Below are 23,276 nucleotides of genomic sequence, written 5' to 3'. Positions count from 1 at the left end.
TGAGTTGTTTCCAGATTTTCATTACTTTAGAGTGCTGCTCTGAACATTCTTAACTCTCTTAGTGCTTTTGTATGAGAGTTTCTCTAGGAATCGAATTCTCTAGGAGTGGATTTCTCAAAGGATTGTATGGGAGCCCAAATTATTCTATATGGTTAGGCTTTTTTGGAGATTAAATGAGAGATTGAATGCTTAGTACAGTTTCTAGCGTATAGTATACTTTGAGTAAATAATATTTATTACTAATTCTCCTGAAATAATGTGGACTATAACTGAGAATTTGGATGTGAATTTTTGGAAGTAATTTCAGAGGCTTCTCTTTCTTCAACACTTTTAGATGAACTATTTTTTTTTTAAATGAAAAAATTTTGCATAAAAAGCAGGGGATGGGCCGGGGGTGGTGGCACAAATCTGTAATCCTTGCACTCTGGGAGGCTGAGACGGGTGGATCGTTTGAGCTCAGGAGTTCAAGACCAGTCTGAGCAAGAATGAGATCCCATCTCTACTAAAAATAGAAAGAAATTAGCTGGACAACTAAAAATATGTAGAAAACATTAGCCGGGCATGGTGGTGCATGCCTGTAGTCCCAGCTACTCGGGAGGCTGAGGAAGTAGGATTGCTTGAGCCCAGGAGTTTGAGGTTGCTGTGAGCTAGGCTGACGCCACGGCACTCTAGCCCAGGCAACAGAGTGAGACCCTGTCTCAAAAAAAAAAAAAAAAAAAAAAAAGCAGGGGATGTATATGATTAAAAAAGTAAACTACAGTATATGGAAGGGAATGCAATGAAACATTTAGTTTTCTTACTATCCTAGACCTTAGTTTTCCTGGCCTTCTTTCTAGAGGATACCACTGTTAATAGTTTTATGTATATTCCTCCCTAGGTAAACCTCAGCATGTACAAATGTATTTGTATATGTAACCTTTTTATAAACATGTACTGGAACTTGTTTTTGCTTTTGGCTTAGACTTTATTTCAGTGGCACACGAAGATCAATATCATTCTTTTTTTTTTTTTTTTTTTTTTGAGGCAAAGTCCCGCTTTGTCACCCTGGCTAGAGTGCCGTGGCTTCAGCCTAGCTCACAGCAACCTCAAAGTCCTGGGCTCAAGCAATCCTTCTGCCTCAGCCTCCCAAGTAGCTGGGACTACAGGCATGGACAACCATGCCTGGCTAATTTTTTCTATATATTTTTAGTTGTCCAGCTAATTTATTTCTATTTTTTCATAGAGACAGGGTCTTGTTCTTGCTCAGGCTGGTCTCAAACCCCTGCGCTCAAATAATCCGCCTGCCTCGGCCTCCCAAAGTGCTAGGATTATAGGCGTGACCCACCGTGCCTGGCATATCATTCTTTTTTATGGCTGCATATTATTCTATTAGATATATGTGCCATAATTTACTCAGTGTCTCTCACCTCCCCATGATGAATACATAGGTTTATGTTTTTTTCCAGACTTTATATTAAAATCAGTGTGGCAGCTGGGTGCAGTGCTCATGCCCGTAATCCCAACACTTTGGAAGGCCAAGGCGGGATGATCGCTTGAGGCCAGAAGTTCAAGACTAGCCTGGGCAACATAGCGAGACCCTGTTTCTAATAAAAAAATTAGCCAGACATAGTGGCATGCACCTATAGTCCTAGCTACTTGGGAGCCTGAGGCGGGAGGATTGCTTGAGCCTAGGAATTTGAGGTTACATTGAGCTATGATCGGGCTACTGTACTCCAGCCTGGGTGACAGAGACCCTGTCGCTACAAAAATAAAAATATATAAAATCAGTGTGGCTGTGTGTGTGTGTGTGTGTGTGTGTGTATGCAATGTGCAGGTATATCTGTGGGATGCATTCCTAGAACTTATATCCTTAATATTGTTAAATACATTTTACTGTTTAATGAGTATAGCATGAGTTTTTCTCTACTCCTTTAGGAAGAAGCCTAAGAAGACAACGAATGAGATTGGATGTAGAAGGTCGATGAGATTACTAAATGTTGATCCTTCAGGAGCATCATTACCAGCAACTCCAACACAGCCGACATTAGTAGTAGATGAAACTGTAAGAAAAAGTGCAAATACAGTATATTAATTTAATAAAATATTGAAAAGTTTGAAGTGTTGAAACTGGACCAAAAGTTCAAAAATTATGTTTAATTTATATTTAATTAATTTAATGCTTGAATGTGGTATGGTTTAACGAGTAAGATTTCAAAGTCATAAAGGTGCTTCTTTGCTGTAGGTTTTTTTTTTTTGAGACAGAGTCTCACTCTGTTGCCCAGGCTAGAGTGCATGGCGTCTGCCTAGCTCACAGCATCCTCAAACGCCTGGGCTCAAGCAATCCTCCTGCCTCAGCCTCTTGTGTAGTTAGGACTACAGGCATGTGCCACCGTGCCCAGCTAATTTTTTCTATTTTTAGTGGAGACAGGGTCTAGCTCTTGCTCAGGCTGGTCTCAAACTCCTGGTCTCAAGCTATCCAGAGTGCTAGGATTACAGGTGTGAGCCACCGCGCCCGGCCGCTTGCTGTAGTTTAATTTTATGATATCAGTGAGTAGTTGTCTTTAGCAAATTTCTTATTTAAATGAGATTATAATTATATTTTTTTTATTTGAGAACACCTACTGTTTTTAATACTTTACATCTAAGTGCTTAATTGTAAATAGGAAGATAGCACTAATTATGCTGGTGCTTTGGGAGCTAATTGCAAATCAAAGTGCTATGGGAGGCTGGGTGTGGGGGCTTGTGCCTGTAATCTCAGCACTTTGGGATGCTGAGGTAGAAGGATCATTTCAGGCCAGGAATTCGAGACCAACCTGGCAACCTATTGAGACCTTGTCTCTACAAAATAAAAAAAGAAAATAGCCGGGCATGGTGGTGCATGCCAGTAGTCCCAGCAACTTGGAAGGCTGAGGTGGGAGGCTTGCTTGAGCCCAGGTGTTCAAAGTTGCAGCAAGCTATGATTGAGCCACTGCACTCCAGCCTGGGTAACAGAGCAAGACTCTGTCTCTTAAAAAAAAAAAAAAGGTGCTAAGGGAAGCTGCATAGAAAAGTAGCTTTCAAAATTTTTTGAAACCTCATTCCACAGTAAGAGATATATTTACGTTGCAACCCATCACACACACACACACACGCACACACAACTGAAATGATAGTTTGTGAATGATACCTTTTTTACTACATGGTATTTTCTGTTCTCATTCACTAAAGTAAATTGCTGGTTGTAATATAGTAACATGATTTCACACACATAAATTAGTTACAGCCTGTGCTTAAAAAACACTGGTGTGGAATAATAACACTGAGTAATGAGTTAAACTGATTTGAGGCAATTCCCAGCTTCTCCAGTTATTAACAGTGTGACTTTGGGCAAGTTAACTTATTCCTTCACAGGATACCTGGCATTCATTTATTGAAAAATTATTTTGAATGCCCATGATGTGCCACCACTGTTGTTGACGTTGAAAGTGAAGTAGTGAAAAAACAAATACCCTTGCCCCCCCCTGAGTTATATTCTAGGGCATGGAGACAAACAATACTTTTTTTTTTTAATTTTTTGTAGCAGCCTTTGCTACCAGCTGGGCCTCTAGAAATGGCTCCTAAAAATCAAGATGACAACACGGAACTATTTAAAGGATTTCTGCAGACATGGACAGCAATGAGCAAGGTATCACTTGGGAGGCTTACTGCTTTTAGAATCATCTGTTAGGGAAATTTCAGTATATATATTAACTTAGTATTTTGGTCTGTCCCATTATTTCAGACAAGTACCAAGAATACTGAGAAGGAATTATCTAGCATTAAAAGGTAAGTTGAAATGCCTTGCCTTTGTTTTACAATTTGTGAGAAGTTTGAGTTATAAAGACCATATACCATTACAGGAAATTTTCCTATGAGGTGAAATATTTCCACTCTAATGAGTGTTGTTTTTGTTTTCATATATTTCTTCACCATTGTTGCCACATTCAATACCACTAGGATATAAGCTTCATGAGGGCAGGGATTTTGTCTCAATAAGCAGAACAGTGCCTGGCACATTGTATATATCTGTTCAGTGTTGAATAGATGAATGAATTCACATACATTTTTACTTTATTACATTCTAATGTATGTATAATTTTACACTATGCCTTTTTCATTTGTGCTTGCATGTTACTGGAGTCTTTAAAATTATTGAATAATATTCCATTCAGTAGGTGGAATTTACTTAACCTCTTCCTACCTGTTTAGTATTTGAGTTTTGTTTTAGTTAATTTTTTGTAGAGACGTTGCCCAGACTGGTCTTGAACTCCTGGGCTCAAGCAATACTCCCACCTCTGCCTCCAAAGTGCTAGAATTACAGGCATAAACCACCATGCCTGGCCTTCCCCTTTTTTTTTTTTTTTTTGAGATGAGGTCTCAGTCTGTTGCCCAGACTGGAGTGCCATGGTGTGATCATAGCTCACTGTAGCCTCAAACCCCTGGGCTCAGGTGATCCTCCTGTTGCAGACTCCCAAGTAGCTGGGACTACAGGCACATACCACCACTCTGGCTAATTTTTTTCACTTTTTTAGAGATGGGGTCTCACTATGTTGCCCACGCTAGTCTTGAACTCCTGGCCTCAAGTGATCATCCTGCCTCAGGCTCCCAAGTTGCTTGGGTTATAGGCATGAACCACTCACTATACCTGGCTCCTCTGGTTTTGTGTGTTTGTTTGTGTGTGTGTGTGTGTGTATTTGTTGAAGTGAATGTATGTGATAATGGGTTTTTTCCTTAGGATAGATTCCCAGAAGTGGGACTGATGAATCAAATATTGTGTACATTTTTATGGTGTTTAGTACACATTGCTGAATTGTTTTCCAAAAATCTCTTTTTTCCTTCCAAAAATCTTATATCAATTTACTCTGCCACGAGCAATATGTGTGAGTGTGTATGTTTAACGGTAACCTATTATTAATAATTTTTGGTGTTATTAAAATTATCAAGGGTAATTTTATAAGAGAAAAATAGTATCACATTGTTTAATTTGATTTCCTTGGTTACCAAGAGGTTGAATACTTTCTTACATTTATTTACTAATTGTGATATTTCTTTTTGACTCATCTTTTACTTATTTTGACTATTGAGATTAGTTTTCTTATAAAATTTAACTTTTTAATTTTCTTAGCTACAAAGCTAATTTAAATGGCATGGTCATTAGTCAAGATACTGTTCACAAAGTTACTAAAGGCCCAATATTCTCAATGGCTCTCCACCCATCAGAAACTAGAACTTTGGTAGCAGCTGGGGCCAAATTTGGACAAGTTGGACTTTGGGATTTGGTAAGTTATCATTAATTTTTTGAAGATATTAAGTTTGAAGCAAATAGTCTAGAAGAGAATAGACTATAGAGGCATGTGTTTATGAATGTTGCTTGAAACTTAGAGTTTTGTGCTTTATGGTTCCAAGTTTTAGAAATCTGGAGGAATTTAAATTTGCTTTATAGAACTTTAGCATTTTTAGCTTGAATATCATTAGCCATCTGGGCATGCATTAACTGCCAGGAAGCTTTATTAAAACTTTAAATATATATATGAAAAGATCATACAAAGTTCTTAGTTTTCTAGTTATGTTTAAAATATGGTCTGCTGTGGTCTGAATGTTTTTGTTACCCCCAAAATTCATATGTTGAAATACCCCTCATGGTGATGGTATTAGGAGTCAGGGCCTTTGGGAGGTGATTAGGTCATGAATGGGATTAGTGACCTTTTTTATAAAAGAAGCCCAAGAGAGACCACTGCCCTTTCCACCATGTGAGGATACAGCTGTGAACCAGAAAGTAGGCCCTTACCAGATACTTAATCACCTGGAACTTTGATCTTGGTTTTCATAGCCATCAGAAATGTGAGAAATAAATTTTTGTTATTTATAAGGCACTCAGTTTATGGTATTTTATTATAGCATTCTGAATGGACTAAGACCCAGTCTCTAAGCTGGATCAAAATGTCTTCCCAGGGAACTGCCTGGGACGATCCTTGTCATCTTTTGATGAGTCAGAAACAGATACTGAATTCCATTCATTGTGCATATAGTTCTGCATTAAGTGCTTTCAGTAGTTACAAAATTGAGAAAAGCCAACTTTATATTCTCTGAATTTATTTTCTAATTGGGGAAGTAGAACAAGGACATGAAAAATGCCATAAGGACAATTAAAGGAGATGAAGAAACAATGGTGATTTGAAGCTAGTTGGGGTTTATAAACAAATTTTGCAAGTGCGAAGACAGAAAAACCACAAATTCTCTCCTGTTTTAGGATTATAGCCTCTCTCTTATTTAATAAGATGTTAGGTAGGAGGTGAAAGGGTTTAGCAAAGAAAACTGAAGCAGAGAAGTGGGAAGAGGATCAGAATAGAAGTCAAGAGATGAGTTTCAAGGATGGGAGGTTGGCAGGGCCTCTTGCAGAGGAGTCAGAAAGAATGGGAGCAAAGAAAAAGACATTGGTTTTGAAAATAAGGTCCCATTCGTGAGTTGAAAGAATAGCTTTGACAATGACTTAAGGAAGGAACACAACCTCTAGGAGATTAAGAAAGTATGGGATGGTGGAAGAAGTGGAAGCAATGGATAAAGACTACTTCTTGAAGAATTTTGAAAAGGAAAAATTGAGAATTAGCATTGTTAAGTGAAGATCTTTTTAGGGTGGATTGATTGTACAGAGCTGAAGACATATATATAGAAAAGTCCCTTTTTCATATCTTTCCTGGTGACTCCAAAAATCTATATTGCTAGGTCTCTGTAGTCCAATATCTCCATTAACCTTCTAATTTTCCAGGACATTTGGCCATGTTATTAACAGATTCAGCAAGCTTAAGAGCAATATCATTTTGCCTGTCCTGTGCTCATCCCCTAGATCTCCCAGTTTTTTAAAAAAATATACTTTATTGAAGTATAATTTACATATAAAATCCACCCAGTTTAAATTTACAATTCAATGATTTTTAATAAGTTTACTGAGTTGCATAACTATCATAATCCACTTTTAGAACATTTTTGTGATCCCTATAAGATCTTTTATGCTCATATATATATTGATTGATTGACAGGATTTCGGATTTCACTCTGTTGCCCGGGCTAGAGTGCAGTGGCGTCATCATAGCTCACTGCAACCTCAAACTCCTGGGCTCAAGCGAGCCACCTAAGTAGCTGGGACTACAGGCACACGCCACCACACCTGGCTAATTTTTCTGTTTATAGTAGAGACAGGGTCTTGCTCTCGCTCAGGCTGCTCTCGATCTCCTAAGCTCAAGCAGTCCTCTCACCTTGGCCTCCCAGAGTGTGAGGATTATAGGCATGAGCCACTGAGCCCGGCCTACCATAGTAGTCTTAACTGGTGTTTGTATTTCCAGTTTTTTCGTTCCAATCCAGTATGCACAGATAGTAGTTTCTAGGCATAAAAGAAACTGGTTCTGACTTGTTTAGGTTTAAGGTAGTTAGAGGCACTCTTAACCTGGTATATTAAGACTAAAATGGGGCATAGGAATTTTCTCATAGAATGAACAAAAAATTGTCAAATGAGTAAGAAAAAAAAAACTTACTACAATAAGAAAGAACCATACATAATGTAGTGTACTTCAAAAACTAGCCACCAAGGATAGCAACAAATTCTGTAGCGCTGGGGGACAGCATAGTTTAGCTTTTGCCCTGCCCTACCCCCAAAATCCATACTGGTGAATTGGCCAAATCCTGAGACTTACCTCTTATATTCTCAAAACTAGAGAGAAGCACACTGAGTATTCAGATTTTTTTCTCTTTGAGTGAGGAAAAGGGAAATGGCTGCTGGGGAAAAATGAGGAAAAATAGGAGAAGTAGGGAAAGTGAATAGTAGGACTAACTCTCTACAAAGGAAGTTTTCTTGGTCCATGGGAATGGTATAACTTCTCTCCTCCCCCTGCAAATAGGTGGTATGAATCCTGTTATGAAATAATAAAATCTCAGAGTCTAGGAATTCCAACAAATGCTACATATACTGCTTCAGCTAAATGCAACTGTCTACTTCCCTCCTTCTGCCTCCGTCTTTCTTCCTGGTTATAGAAAAGCCTCTCCTTATAGTGTAGCTCTGAGGGAAAAATGAACTGATACCAGATACTGGGAGAAAAAAATCGAGATGTCTTATTATATCAGAACAACCAGCCTGGACAGAGCAATTCAAGCAAATAAAAAGAAAATGAAAAGGAATTCAAGAGAATGAAAAGAAATTATATGGCAACTAGACAAACACTATAGTAAAAACAATAGCAAAAGAACCTAGCATGGAAAAGACAGACCTAGAAGAAAAACATAAGGAAAGGAAGGAAATTCTCCATGGTTGCTTCAGACTGTAGAGCTGTACTATTCAATATATTAGCTACTAGTCACATGAGACTATTTAAACTTAATTGGGTATGGTGGCTCATGCCTGTAATCTCAGCACTTTGAGAGGTGGAGGATTGGAAGGATCACTTGAGGCCAGAAGACTAGCCTGGGCAACATGGCGAGAGACCCTGTCTCTGCAAAAAAATTTTTAAAAATGAGCCGGGTGTGGTGGCATGCACATGTAGTCCTAGCTACTCAGAGGGATTACTTGAGTCCAGGAATTTGAGGTTATAGTGAGCTATGATCGCACCACTGCACTCCAGCTTGATCAACAGTGAGACCCTGTCTCTAAAAAAAAATAAATAAAAATAAAAATAAATTTAATTAAAATTGATGGCCGGGCGCGGTGGCTCACGCCTGTAATCCTAGCACTCTGGGAGGTCGATGTGGGCAGATTGTTTGAGTTCAGGGGTTCGAGACCAGCCTGAGCAAGAGCGAGACCCCGTCTCTACTAAAAATAGAAAGAAATTATATGGACAGCTAAAAATACATATAGAAAAAATTAGCCGGGCATGGTGGTGCCTGCCTGTGGTCCCAGCTACTCAGGAGGCTGAGGCAGAAGGATTGCTTGAGCCCAGGAGTTTGAGGTTGCTGTGAGCTAGGCTGACGCCATGGCACTCTAGCCGGGGCAACAGAGTGAGACTCTGTCTCAAAAAAAAAAATAAATAAATAAATAAATAAAAAATTAATTAATTAAAATTGAAAGTTCCATTCTTCAGTTATACCAGGTACATTTCAAGTGCCTAACAGCCACACATGGCTGGTGGATAACATTGGATGGTGGGTTATTTAACATTTTTGTCATCTCAGAAAGTTCTTTTGGGCAGTGCTACTGTTGAGCAAATTAGTAACATTAGTTTGGTAAAATAAAGCTCATAGATGAGATGGTAAAACAACAGAATGTGATTTAAAAAGATTGCAGAACTAAGGAAAGAAACATCAATGAAAATAATAAATTAGACAATAGCAAGGAACAGAATAGACAGTACTGAAGATTAAATTACAGACATTAAAGGAAAGATTTGAGGTAAACTCAAACACAGATGAAAAAGCCTTAAAAGCGAAGCCAAAAGAGAAGGATAGACAAAGATGATCCGATAAGTGGAACAGAAAGTATATTCAAAGAGGTTTTCCTGAAATGAAGACAGAATTGACAATTGAGTGTATACACCGTGTTCCAGGGAAATTTGTAATTTAGTGGATAAAGAATTTTTCAGGCTGAAAAAACAAATTCGAGAGGAAAAGCCCAGCTCACTTCCGTTTTCTGCAGCAACAATTAATGTAATGTCTACAAAGTTCTGAGAGAAAGAAATGTGACCCTGGAATACTTACCCAGCCAATGATATTGTTCTAGTGAAAAGGCAGCAGGTAGATACTCTTCCATGTGAAAAAACTAAAGAAGTTCAAGACCCACTGGAAATAACTGCTTGACAGCAGATTCCAGCCAATTAAATCAAAATTAAGAATTTAGGAATGGAAAAGATTGGCAAAAAACTGATGAGCACTGGACCCATGTACATGTAGAACTAATATTAAACAATCATAGGAATTTTGGTTACAGAACTCAATGTGAATATTATCAATCTTGACAAAAATAATAATATCACAAAATATAGAGATGGAAAAAGGGACAATTGAAGGAAAGGTGAGAATAATGTTCTCCAATCAATAGAAACTGTCTGGAATTAAGACAGTTAAAAAGATCAAAAGCATATTGACTTTATGTTTTATACTTTTTATGCTTTATATTTTATACTTTTGCCTATGCAGGAGATATTATATCTCCTGTGAAGAAATACTTGAAGTTCAAAAATTCCTTTAGCCTAATTTTCTTTTACTATTTTGAAGTATAGTTCAATTTAATACTATTAAAAATAGGATGTGTGTATATATATATATATATATGGCATGGTCTTACTTTTGTAAAATTTCTTCTGTCTGTCATTCTATCTGTATAGGTACATATAAAGATATCTATAATGCTTACTTAATATTTTACTAGTAATTTGGTTAATTTTGGACTTGGAGTGATTTTTTAAAACTTTCATCTTTGTACATTTCTATATTGTTTGAGTTCTTTATAACGAGGGAGAGTTTTGTTTTCTAGAAAATAAATGTTGTAAACAAATATGTCAAGATGTCAACAGTGGCTAACTCTGGGTAGCAGGAAGAGTGTGTGTGATTGTAAATCTTTTTCTTCCCCTTTCCCTTCCATTTCTTTCTTTCCTTTAAAAAAAACTCTTCATTTTAAAATTTAAAATAAAAAAGAAGAAAGCAAAAATGCATGACGATTTCAGAGCAGACTAAGTCAGACATGGAGGTGATAGTTACTCTGGTTCATATATAAGCCATAGGGCATAGGAACATAACTTACCCAAATCTGAAAATTGACTTTGCAGGAGGTGGCAATCAGCAATTCAGTTGTGGAAAAGATAATCCTTAGAAGTAGTTATTTTTATATATATATTTAAATCCTTTATTTTTCATATTCTTTTATGTTTCTTTTCTTTTATTTTTTTTAGAGACAGCAGAGTCTCATACTGTTATCCAGGCTGCAGTGCAGTGGTGTGAATAGCTTGCTGTAACCTCAAATTCCTGGGCTCAAGTGGTCCTACTGTCTCAGCTTTCCTAGTAGCTAGGGCTGCAGGCACACACTACAATGCCTCGCTAATTAAAAAAAATTTTTTTTGTAATGATGGGGTCTTGTTATGTTGCTCAGGTTGGTCTTGAACTCCTGGCCTCAAGCAGTCCTTCCTCCTTGGCCTCCCAGAGTGCTGAGATTACAGGTGTGAGTGAGCCACCACGTCCAGCCAGAAGTAATAATATTAATATGGAAATGCAAAAATAGATGCATTTCTACGGTGTATTTAGAAGATAGAGTACTTTGTTTTTTTTTTTCTTCTGAGACGGAGTCTCACTCTGTTGACCCCAGGAGAGTATAGTGGTATCATCGTAACTCAGTGCAACCTCAAACTCTTGGACTCAAGCAATCCTCTTGCTTCAGCCTTCCAAGTACCTGGTACTACAGGCACATGCCACTGCGCCTGGCTAATTTTTTCTGTTTTTAGTAGAGATGGGGTCTTGTTCTTGCTCAGGCTGGTCTCAAACTCCTGACCTCAAGCGATCCTCCTGCCTCAGCCTCCCAAAGTGCTAGGATTACAGGTGTGAGCCACTGCACCTGGCCTGACAGAGTACTTTTAAAACTATTAATTTGTGCCAAGACCAAATACCTTATGAAAATTATACTGAGAATGATAATGTTATATAGAAGCTTACTTTGGGAAGCAAAGTGGTAATGATATTGATACTGTTTTTGGAAGTAATTATGCCATGTGTGAAATAAAGAGTAGATTTCTCACTTCCTGAGGATTTCATGAACTGAAGTCATAACAGTAATTTATAAACTAGTTTGCTAGTTACAAAAAGGTGGACACTTAAAATTAATGTGACTTGATACTGTTGAACTGAAAATTAGAAAAAAGTATGTTAGTGACAGTATAAAGTTTATTCCGACTTTCTGAATGGGAGAGTGGGTGCAATTATAGGGTAAGAAAAGACAGTATAGTCCAGTTGTAAATACTTTAATGACATAACACCAGCAAATATTCATTTTCACTAGTTTTTGTCTCTCTCCCCACCCGCAACTCTCTTTCAGACCCAGCAACCTAAACAAGATGCGGTTTATGTTTTTCAACCCCATAGTCAATCAGTTAGCTGTCTTTACTTCTCACCTGCCAATCCGGCCCACATATTGTCACTGAGCTATGATGGCACATTACGCTGTGGAGATTTTTCCAGGGGGATTTTTGAAGAGGTAAATGTTAATGTGTTTACATGCTAACCTCAGATGATATTCTGGAGTCTTTATGAAATGCCACATGAATGATTACTATAGCAGCCACATTGGGAGAAGTCATATAGCATGGGGACTTTTAGAACTATACTGCTACCTAAGTTCAAATCCCAGACCATCTTTAACGAGTTGTGTGACCTTGACAAGTAACTTAATGTCTTTGCCACCTCAGTTTCCTTAGTTGTGAAATGAGATAGTAACAGTATCTACCTTAGAAGGTTGTCATGAGGATTAAATGAGTTAATGTAGGTAAAGTACTTGGAGCCTGGCACATAGTAAGTGTTTGCTCTTATTAATTTTTTTTTGCAAAAAGCTTTTAAATAAAATAACATGTTTCTATTTTTAGGCTTAACACTTGTACATCTTCATCCAGAACAAAAATTATTATTACACTTTTTTCATCATCCTGGCCTTTGTGGACATGAATTTTATGAATCTTATGCATGACAAAAAAGACAGTAAAGAAATTCATTATGGCTGTGAGTGTGGTGGCTCATGCCTGTAATCCTAGCACTCTGGGAGGCTGAGGCAGGAGGATCGCTTGAGCCCAGATGTGTTGCTCTGTCACCTGGGCTAGAGTGCAGGGGCATCATGATAGCTCACTGCAACTTCAAACTCATGGGTTCAAGTGATCCTCCTGCCTCTGTCTCCCGAATAGCTGGGATTACAGGCATGTATCACCATGCCTGGCTAATTTTTTTTCTATTTTTAGTAGAGACAGAGTCTGGCTCTTGCTCAGGCTGGTCTCAAACTCCTGAACTCAAGCGATCCTCCTGCCTTGGCCTCCCAGAGTGCTAGGATTACAAGCATGAGCCACCTGAACGTTTTTTTCTTGATATGGATTTTAATCTTTGTGAAATTTAGGATGGTTTATTTATTTTTTATTTATTTATTTTTTTGAGACAGAGTCTTGCTCTGTTGCCTGGGCTAGAGTGCAGTGGCGTCAGGCTAGTTCATAGCAACCTCAAACTCCTGGGCTCAAGCGATCCTTCTGCCTCAGCCTCCAAAGTAGCTGGGACTACAGGCATGCGCCACCATGCCTGGCTAATTTTTTCTATATATTTTTAGTTATCCAGCTAATTTCTTTCTATTTTTAGTAGAGATGGGGATCTTGCTCTTGCTCAGGCTGGTCTTGAACACCTGACCTTGAGTGATCCTCCCGCCTCGGCCTCCCAGAGTGCTAGGATTACAGGCGTGAGCTACCAAGCCTGGCCAGGATGGTTTAGATGTAGATTTTCATCCTTTGTCTTATTCTGAATGGGACTTTTAACATTTTTAGAGGTACTCAGTTTAAGAACAACCTGTATGTGACATACAATGCAGAGAACAGTGTACTCATCACTAAAGTTGTTTTGTAAATACTAACTGATCTAATTTTATGTGTTACTTTTTTTATGTAAGCCAGTACTCAAAATTAAGACATTCTGATATCTTCGTAATCATTCTAAACAATCCATGTATGGATGATTCATAATTATTTTTAAAAGGGTTTTCAAATAATTATTGTAATAATTATGGTATATGATGTAACTGCTTTTATTCTTCGCTGAATTCCTAAATGATCTTTTTTACAACCGAGGAGGCTTTTTGTCTCTGCTGAGTTTTTGGGTTTTATCTTAAGAGTGAATATGCTTAAGCCCCTTTAGATTTGTTTTTAACCATGTGAAAAAAGACTTTCAAGACTATTAATGCTGCGTTGCTGGTCAGTCTTGATTTCCTAATACTGACAACTAGAAGAAATACAGTTTCTCATCTCTGTCTTTGTTTTTCTTTTAAATTTGATGGTTTTCTTTTAAATTTGATTTCTACCTTTATTAAATTATACTTGCCTGCCCCCTCCCCCTTTTTTTTTGCTTTAGCAACGAGTCTTGCTATGCTGCCCAGTTGGCCTTGAATGCCTGTGTTCAAGTGATCCTCCAGCCTCAGCCCTCAGTAGCTGGGACTACAGGCACACAGCAGCTCTACCTTTTTAAAAACAGGTTTTTAAAAGCAACCTTGTTGTCACAAAAAGCAACACTGATATTTCAAATCTTTATTATAAATAGATGGGTTATAAATTATGGATTAAATCAGATAATTTTTGTGAAAAAGCCACTTTTGGTTATTAGTATACAACCATGTAGTTATCTATGTCAGTCACCTTCTGTTTGTATTTGTTTATATTCTTACAGAAAATTAGAGTTTTGAATTTAAAGGTGCATCTATATTTATCAGTCAATAATAATAATGGATTCCACTGATTTTTTAAACAGTTTTACTGAGATATAATTCACATACCATAAAGTTCACCCATTTAAAGTATAAAGTCCAATAGTTCTTAGTAAATTCACAGTTGTGTAACCATTACCACAGTCTAATTTTAGAACATTTTCATCAACCTAAAAAGAAATGCCTTGCCCATTCCAGTCATTCCCAATTTCCCCCTTTCCCAGTCCCTAGGCAGCCACTAATCTACTTTCTGATTCGATAGAATTGCCTATCGTGGACATTTCATATAAATGGAATTGTACAATTTGTGGTTTTTTGTGACTGGCTTCTTTCACTTAGCAAAATGTTTTCAAAGTTCATTCATGTTGTAGCATTATCATTACTTCATTGCTTTCTATGGTTGAATAATATTCTATTATATGCATATACCACATACCACATTTTAATCATCCATTCATCAGTTGATGAACATTTGTATTGTTTCCATTTTTATACTATTGCAAATAATACGGGTATAAACATTCATGTACGAATTTTTGTGTGGACATACGCCTTCATTTCTCTTGGGTATATTCCTAGGTGTGGAATTGCTGGGTCCGTATGGTAACTCTATGCTTAACATTTTGAGTAACTGTCAAACTGTTTCTCCAATTAGCTGCATCATTTTACATACCCACTGTCAGTGAACGAGGGTTCCAGTTTTTTCACGTACTTGGCCAACACTTGTTATTGCTGGCCTAGTGAGTGTAAAGTGATACATAATTGTGGTTTACATTGTCCTGATGATTAATGATATTCAGCATCTTTTCATGTGTTTATTAGCCATTTGTATTTTTTTAGAAAAATGTCTGTTCTGATCCTTTGCCCATTTTTAATTGGGTTATTTACATTTTTTATTGAGTTGTAAGAGTTCTCCACCTATTTTTTTAAAGTCATGTTTTTTGAAGTATAAGTTACATTAAAAATTATCTTTTTAGGTGTATAATTCCATGCATTTTGGTTAATTGTATACACCTGTGTAACCCCCACTACAATCAAAATATAGAAACTCTTTATCTTCCCTGAAAATTACTTTATGACCTTTTGTAGTCATTCTTCTCTTCCTATCTGCCACCCCTGGCAGTCATTGATGCGGTTACTGTCCTTATGATTTTGCCTTTCCCAGAATGTCAAGCAAATGGAATTGTATGTAGTCTTTTTGTATCTGGGTTCTTTCACTTAGCACAATGCTGTTAAAATTCATTCATGTTGTTGCACGTATCAGTAATTTTTTTCCGATACTGCTGTTCCTGAACAGTTACTGTGTGCTAGGCACTATCCTGAGTGTGCTTTATATTTATATTATTAAGCCTTATAACACCCTATAAAAGAAGTAATGTTATCCCATTTAACAGATTAAGAAACTGAGACAAAGAGAGGTTTATTAGCTTGCTCAAGGACATAGATGGCAGAACTAGAATGTGCACTTGGGTTTGTCTGAGTCCAAAACCCCTGCTCTTAATCATTTTAATATACTGACTGAATACTTCAAGTTTCATTTGTATGTATCGGGCTTTTTTGGTGTGGGAGGTTGTGATACCTTTAGTATATTCATTTATTAAACTTAGTTTATAATAATGGTTATTAAAACTAAAAATCAGCAGCAATTCATGATTCAACAATAAGAATTGTGGTCATTTCTCTTACTTGATATTTATGTTTTGTTCTTTTTTTTTTTTTTTTTTGTTGAGACAGAGTCTCACTTTGTTGCCCAGGCTAGAGTGAGTGCCGTGGCGTCAGCTTAGCTCACAGCAACCTCAGACTCCTCAGCTTTAAGCGATCCTACTGCCTCAGCCTCCCGAGTAGCTGGGACTACAGGCATGCGCCACCATGCCCGGCTAATTTTTTCTATATAGATTTTTAGTTGTCCATATAATGTCTTTCTATTTTTAGTAGAGACGGGGTCTTGCTCAGGCTGGTCTCGAACTCCTGACCTTGAGCGATCCACCCGCCTCGGCCTCCCAGAGTGCTAGGATTACAGGCGTGAGCCACCGTGCCCGGCCTATGTTTTGTTCTTTAAGTGTGTTAGCCCTAAATCCAAAGTGATAGTACTATGGATTGTATGTGATTAAGAAATTATAATGACAACATGCTTGTGATAAAAAATATTTTTTTTTTTTTTTTTTTTTTTTTTGAGACAGAGTCTCACTCTGTTGCCCAGGCTAGAGTGAGTGCCGTGGCATCAGCCTAGCTCACAGCAACCTCAAACTCCTGAGCTCAAGCGATCCTCCTGTCTCAGCCTCCCGAGTAGCTGGGACTACAGGCATGCACCACGATGCCCGGCTAATTTTTTCTATATATATTTTTAGCTGTCCATATAATTTCTTTCTATTTTTAGTAGAGATGGGGTCTCGCTCTTGCTCAGGCTGGTCTCGAACTCCTGAGCTCAAACGATCCGCCCACCTCGGCCTCCCAGAGGGCTAGGATTACAGGCGTGAGCCACCGCGCCCGGCCGTGATAAAAAATCTTTACAGTAAACAGAGTATGAAAGTAAATTTTCCCTCCCCCATTCTCCAGAAGTAACCATTGTTGTATATCTTGAGTATGCTTCCACAAAGCACATATACTTACAAGACTATAAAGATTTTTTATCTTCCCTTCTTTACACTAATGGATTCATACTACATACATAGCCTTTTGTAACTTGCTTTTTTCAGTTAATAGTCTATCTTGAACAGTTAGTAATATAAAAAACTACCTCATTCTTTTTAACATTGCATGGTATTTCAAAGTAGAGATGTACCATTATTTATTTAAACAGATGTCTGTTGGTGGATATTTAGGTTGCTTCTTTTTGCTATTATAATAAGCATTCTTGTAGCAGGCGTCATTATATATCTCTTAGTGAAATTATTGGGTCAAAGAGTATAAGCATTAAATATTTTGATAGATGTAGCCTGATGAACTGTCAAAAATTTTTATCTATTTACTTTTCTACCAAGAATAGATGAGCATTCAGCCATATATCTTAGACGTGGTTGGCATAGTTACTTTGTATATTAAGATATAATTTCAATTGTATAGAATTTGGTTTCAGTTCATTTTCTGGTAAATTTCACAAGGTAGATCTGAAACTGGGTTTAAGAGATTTGGGATATAGCTCTGACATGGGTGGATGGGCCATTTTGATGGTAGGCAAGCCTCATAGCTGATCAATGCTTTTGTTTCTATTTTTAAAAATTTTACAGGTAGATAGAAGGAATCAGTTCTAACATTTGATAGGAGAGTAGGGTGACTATAGTTAACAACAATGTATTGTATATTTCAAAATTGCAAGAAGAAAGGACTTAAAATGTTCCTAACAGACAGAAATGATAAATGCTTGAGGTAATAGATATCCTAAATACCCTCACTTTGTTTCCATTTTGTCTTATGCTTCTTATGGGGATGATGGGAGGATAAATGAGGTTATTTAGGTAAAGTGTTTTGTAACCCTTTTACCAAAGAATTTATGCATTGACTTTCTTTAAAAGAAGATTGTTATTTATATTCTTAGGTGTATAGAAATGAAAGAAGTAGCTTTTCTTCCTTTGACTTCTTGGCAGAAGATGCCTCTACTTTAATAGTAGCACACTGGGATGGAAATATGTCACTGGTAGATAGACGGACACCTGGAGCTTCTTATGAGAAACTTATCAGTTCTTCTTTGACAAAAATAAGAACTATTCATGTCCACCCAGTGCATAGACAGTATTTTATCACTGCAGGATTGAGGTATGTTCTTTACAAAATTTTATGATTTATGTGTTTTAATGTCATGAATACTTGGTTTAGTTTGGTTGTCAAAGATATTTGACCTTTGTGATATCCAAAGGCTAAATAATTTTCCTTTCTATATTGGTTGAGGTTTTTTTGAGTGATTCTTTTTTTTTGAAAATGAGAAATTCTTTTGGATTTAATAAGTAGTGAAAATACTAAAAGAAATACATATTTGTGTTTTCCTTGGCATTATATGCATTTACTTCTAGTCTTATGAGAAGAAAATTTAAAATTTTAAGAAAAAAGTTATATATGACTTGTTGGTCTGTGTTAACTTTTTTCTTGGAAGGATTAGAAAACCAACTAGAAACTTGTCTCTCTATACACACAAGTTACATGTATCTTCTGTAGTTCTGGGATTTTTCTAATAGTTTACTTTTTATCTATACCAGTGTTTGTTAAATTAATACAGAGGATTAGGGGATTCTGTCTTAAATGTTCTTCAGTGTAGCAAGTATTTAAGTGTATAACTTATGTTCAGCCCTATTCTAGAGGCTCATTACATGTACTGGGGCAACATTGATAATTATTCCTCCCATTTCAGGGATATTCATATTTATGATGCAAGGTGCCTGAATGCCAGGGGAATCCAGCCTTTGATTTCTTTGACTGAACATACAAAGAGCATTGCTTCAGCCTATTTTTCACCTCTCACTGGTAACAGAGTCGTGACCACATGTGCTGATTGTAAGCTGAGGTAAATTGGGAAGGTAGAAATAAGTTTTTAAGGAATCTAAATGGTCTGTAGCTACTTTGTCAGTAAACCAAACGCTTTGTTTATTGCTGTTTCCTATTTGATCACTAGTGTTATTGTTTTGTGGCTGAATCTAGGTTCCCAAAGACGAATGACCTGTACTTAATGGCTTTTCAGAAGTTTTTGGGTCCCGGAAATTTCCTCGAGACTGGCAAAGAAGGTCTATAGCTATCCTGGGGAGTTGATGGTCAGGTTTCCTTTTCAGCACTGAAGAATCCCAGAAACCAGGCTGTGTGGTATCTTGGAAGGGAGATAATTTTAGCATACTTTGGGAACAGTGGGGTCTACCCTACAAGTGACATGCTGAATGGAAATTGCAGAGCCCCAGACCATGAGCAGGCAGAAAACAGCAAAAATTGGGCTTTGGGCTTCTATGCAAACTATTGGATATAGTTTTATAGTCTTAGGGTTTTAGCTTTGGTACCTTTCTATAGCTACTTCTTAAAAATGGATTTAAAAATGTAATATAAACCATTTGAACAAAACTCAGAAAATGTTAGTAGAGAAAGATGTGAAGAATGTTAGTGTAACCACAAAGGAAAATGATTTTGTCCTCTTTTAGAGTCCTTGACTTTGCTTAAAATTGCAAGCACTTCTCAGTTTATGAGACTTTTCCCTTAAATGATTTTGGAATTTATTCATTATTCATTCAGCAAATATCTACTGAGTGTGTGCTGTGGGCCATGCTCCAGAATGGCACCTAATTTCAGCTTGGACCTACCTGTTGGGAAAAGCATGGCCTGCAGTATGTGATAGGTGCCCAGTTAGTTTCTACAAAGTCTGTGAGCATTACCAGGTGAGGTAGTAAGAGAGTTAGTCACCAGAAATGGAATCCCAGCATCCCCTTTCCACCCATGTAGTTTCCTTTGTCCTAAGTGCTACCTATTTGTCCCATTTCTGTTCATGCACACTGCAGAGTTTTACTCTTGTTACATTAACCCTTAGTGTTTGCCTTTGTAGTAATCTAATTACTACAGGCAATCAGCTCTAATGTCAAGAAACCACACTGGAACCCGTAGGCCCAAGGAGAAGCGGGGCTGGTGGTGATGTGGTTAGTTTCTTTCTGCTGGTGTACTCAGTGGAGGCTTCTGGCCTCCTCTCCAGCTGCCCCACAAGAACTCCCCTCCTTGGTTGCTGGTTGGTCTTCGTCTGGTCAGCACCTGGAAATAACACCGTCAGGCTCTCAACTGATGAGTCTAATAGGGAGATTGTGCTTGATATGTGCATGTGCTTAGAGATTATTTGTGCATTTTCAGACTACTCTTATGTATGTCCTGTACTATTGTGAATCTGAATGTACTTTTAGAGTCCAGATTATCACTTTAGAATGTATATTTCAAGTTTGGAGTAACAGTGTTTAAATAGATGATTTGTACACTAAACTATAAGCACTGAATTTTACAATATCTGTTGTAACTTTTAATGTATTAGCTGAGGTTTGCTAGAGCCTGATCCTACATATTTTAAAATAACAATATTTTTATTTATTTATTTATTTATTTTTATTTATTTATTTTTTTTGAGACAGAGTCTCACTCTGTTGCCCAGGCTAGAGTGAGTGCCGTGGCGTCAGCCTAGCTCACAGCAACCTCAAACTCCTGGGCTCAAGTGATCCTCCTGCCTCAGCCTCCCGAGTAGCTGGGACTACAGGCATGCGCCACCATGCCCGGCTAATTTTTTCTATATATATTTTTGGCTGTCCATATAATTTCTTTCTATTTTTTAGTAGAGATGGGGTCTCGCTCTTGCTCAGGCTGGTCTCGAACTCCTGAGCTCAAACGATCCGCCCACCTCGGCCTCCCAGAGAGCTAGGATTACAGGTGTGAGCCACCGCGCCCGGCCTATTTATTTTTTTTTTGAGACAGAGTCTCACTCTGTTGCCCGGGCTAGAGTGAGTGCCGTGGCTTCAGCCTAGCTCACAGCAACCTCAAACTCCTGGGCTCAAGCGATCCTCCTGCCTCAGCCTCCCGAGTAGCTGGGACTACAGGCATGCACCACCATGCCCGGCTAATTTTTTGTATATATATATTTTAGTTGTCCATATAATTTCTTTCTATTTTTAGTAGAGACGGGGGTCTCACTCTTGCTCAGGCTGGTCTCGAACTCCTGACCTCGAGCGATCCACCCGCCTCGGCCTCCCAGAGTGCTAGGATTACAGGCGTGAGCCACCGCGCCCGGCCTTAAAATAACAATATATTTCATACCATGAACCAATGAGAAGCATATTAAGTACACAGATATTATTTCAGAAAATTTTTAAGAAACAATAAAAAGAATGTGTCACTCTATTCTTGATCTTTATTTTGCAGAATCTTTGACAGCAGCTGTATATCGTCTCGGATTCCTCTCCTCACCACCATCAGGTAGGCTTTCATCTGCCAAATTATGTAGACCCTGGAATACTATAAGCTATTTGTTGGAGTGCATACATTAGACATCTGATTGTCAAAGAGATGTAATAGGCCTGATTTTTGTATTACATTGTATAAGTGTCCCAGTTTGCTAGTTCCTATCCAGCAGAGTTCTTGCTTCCAGATTCCCTGTGTCTATAAAGAGGTTCAATCTCTTTTAGTCAGTAGCTATTCTCTGTTGGTGAGAGGTTATTTTTGGTTTAGAATAACCAGAATTATTCATGTGACCTTACTCACTTGCTGATGAGGCTATGCTCTGTTTATTTGTGCCTGTATATTCTGGATTTAGAGGGCTTCCCCACCTTCCCACTTCATTTCTTTGATTATCCTCTTTCATCAACTACTTTGAATTTGTGTGTGTATATTTTACATCAAACTTTACTCAGTGCCTTCTCCCTAGATATTTCACTTTATCAGTATTTATGAAGCTGGGGATGGTGTGTGATACATATTGATTGTTGCTTCATGAGTTTTATAGTCTGTAGAGGCTATACTTGAATATGTTCATTTCCTTTTTCAGAAGTTTCTTCCTTCTGCATTTCCTTTTTCAAACTTTATTTGTTCTAGTTTATCAGTTTCTTTTTTTTCAGGTCTACAATTTTGTTTTTTTAGTTGACAAAAATTATATATGTTTATCATGTATAGCATATTGTTTTGAAATATATATACATTGTGGAAGGGCTAAATTGAGGTAAGTAACATGCATTACTTCATATACTCATCATTTTGTTGTGGTGAGAACACTTAAAATCTACTCTCTTATCGATTGTTATCTTCAAGAATATAATACGTTGTTATCAACTATGTATCAACCATGATGTACAATAGATCTTTTGAACTTATTTCTCCTATCTAGCTGAAATTTGTATTCTTTGACCAACATCTTCCCAATCTTCCCCTTCATTGCCAGCCAGCACCTGTTAACCACCCTTCTAACCTCTGTTTCTGTGAGTTCAGTGTTTTTAGTTTCCACATATAAATGAGATCATGTGGTACTTGTCTTTCTGTGCTTGGTTTATTTTATTTAACATAATGTCCTCCAGGTTCATCCATGTGATCACAAATGAAAGGATTTCATTCTCCTTTAAGGCTGAATAGTATTCCATTGGGTGTATATACTACATTGTCTTTATCCATTCACTTATTGATGGACAGTTAGGTTGATTCCATATCTAGGCTACTGTGAATAATGCTGCAATGAGCATGGGAACATGTATATCTCATTGACATACTGATTTCATTTCCTTTGGATGTATAACCAGAAGTAAGATTGCTGGATCATGTGGTAGTTCTATTTTTAATTTTTTGAGGAATTGCTATACTGTTTTCCATTATGGCTACACCAGTTTACATTCTTGCCGAGAGTGTATGAGGGTTCCCTTTTCTCCACATTTTTACCAATACTTGCTATCTTTTGTCTTTTTGATAATAGCTATTCTGACAGGTGCAAGGTGGTATCTCATTGTGGTTTTAATTTGCATTTCTCTGATAATTAGTGATGTTCAACATTTTTTTCATATAACTGTTGGCCATTCATATGTCTTGTTTTGAGAAGGGGCTATTCAGGTCCTTTGCTCATTTTTTTATTGGGTTATTTATTTTCTCACTATTGTTGTTTGAGATCCTTATATATTTTGGCTATTAACCTCTTATCAGATGTATGGTTTATAAATATTTTCTCCCATTCTGTGGGTTGTCTCTTCACTCTGTTGGTTTTATGTTTGTGCAGAAGCTTTTTAGTTTGATGTAATCTCATTTGTCTATTTTTGCTTTTGTTGCCTGTCCTTTTGGGTTCCTATTCAAAAAATCATTGCCTAGACCAATGTCATGGACCTTTTCCCCTACGTTTTCTTTTACTAGTTTTACACTTTCAGAGTTATAGTTAAGTCTCTAATCTATTTTGAATTTA

The 23,276-nt window shown here is 37.4% G+C and overlaps 1 protein-coding gene across 2 annotated transcripts in view; it reads left to right on the top strand.

Annotated features, from left to right (window-relative positions):
* Positions 1 to 23,276, top strand: part of WDR76 (WD repeat domain 76) — a 48,895-nt gene that overhangs the window by 15,471 nt on the left and 10,148 nt on the right. The window contains exons 5-12 of one of the 2 annotated variants that reach the window (XM_069460760.1): positions 1,915 to 2,041; positions 3,542 to 3,643; positions 3,740 to 3,783; positions 5,123 to 5,276; positions 11,999 to 12,157; positions 17,940 to 18,157; positions 18,747 to 18,899; positions 21,266 to 21,319. In XM_069460760.1, the coding sequence (XP_069316861.1) occupies positions 1,915 to 2,041; positions 3,542 to 3,643; positions 3,740 to 3,783; positions 5,123 to 5,276; positions 11,999 to 12,157; positions 17,940 to 18,157; positions 18,747 to 18,899; positions 21,266 to 21,319 (1,011 nt within the window). Of the gene's footprint in view, positions 1 to 1,914; positions 2,042 to 3,538; positions 3,644 to 3,739; positions 3,784 to 5,122; positions 5,277 to 11,998; positions 12,158 to 17,939; positions 18,158 to 18,746; positions 18,900 to 21,265; positions 21,320 to 23,276 lie in introns of both variants that reach the window. The other variant, XM_069460767.1, reaches the window with a different exon arrangement.

This window comes from Eulemur rufifrons, chromosome 2 (genome assembly GCF_041146395.1).
Source record: "Eulemur rufifrons isolate Redbay chromosome 2, OSU_ERuf_1, whole genome shotgun sequence".
NCBI classification, from domain to species: domain Eukaryota; kingdom Metazoa; phylum Chordata; class Mammalia; order Primates; family Lemuridae; genus Eulemur; species Eulemur rufifrons.
Note: the sequence above shows the minus strand (reverse complement) of the source record. Positions and strands in the feature narration are given on the sequence as shown.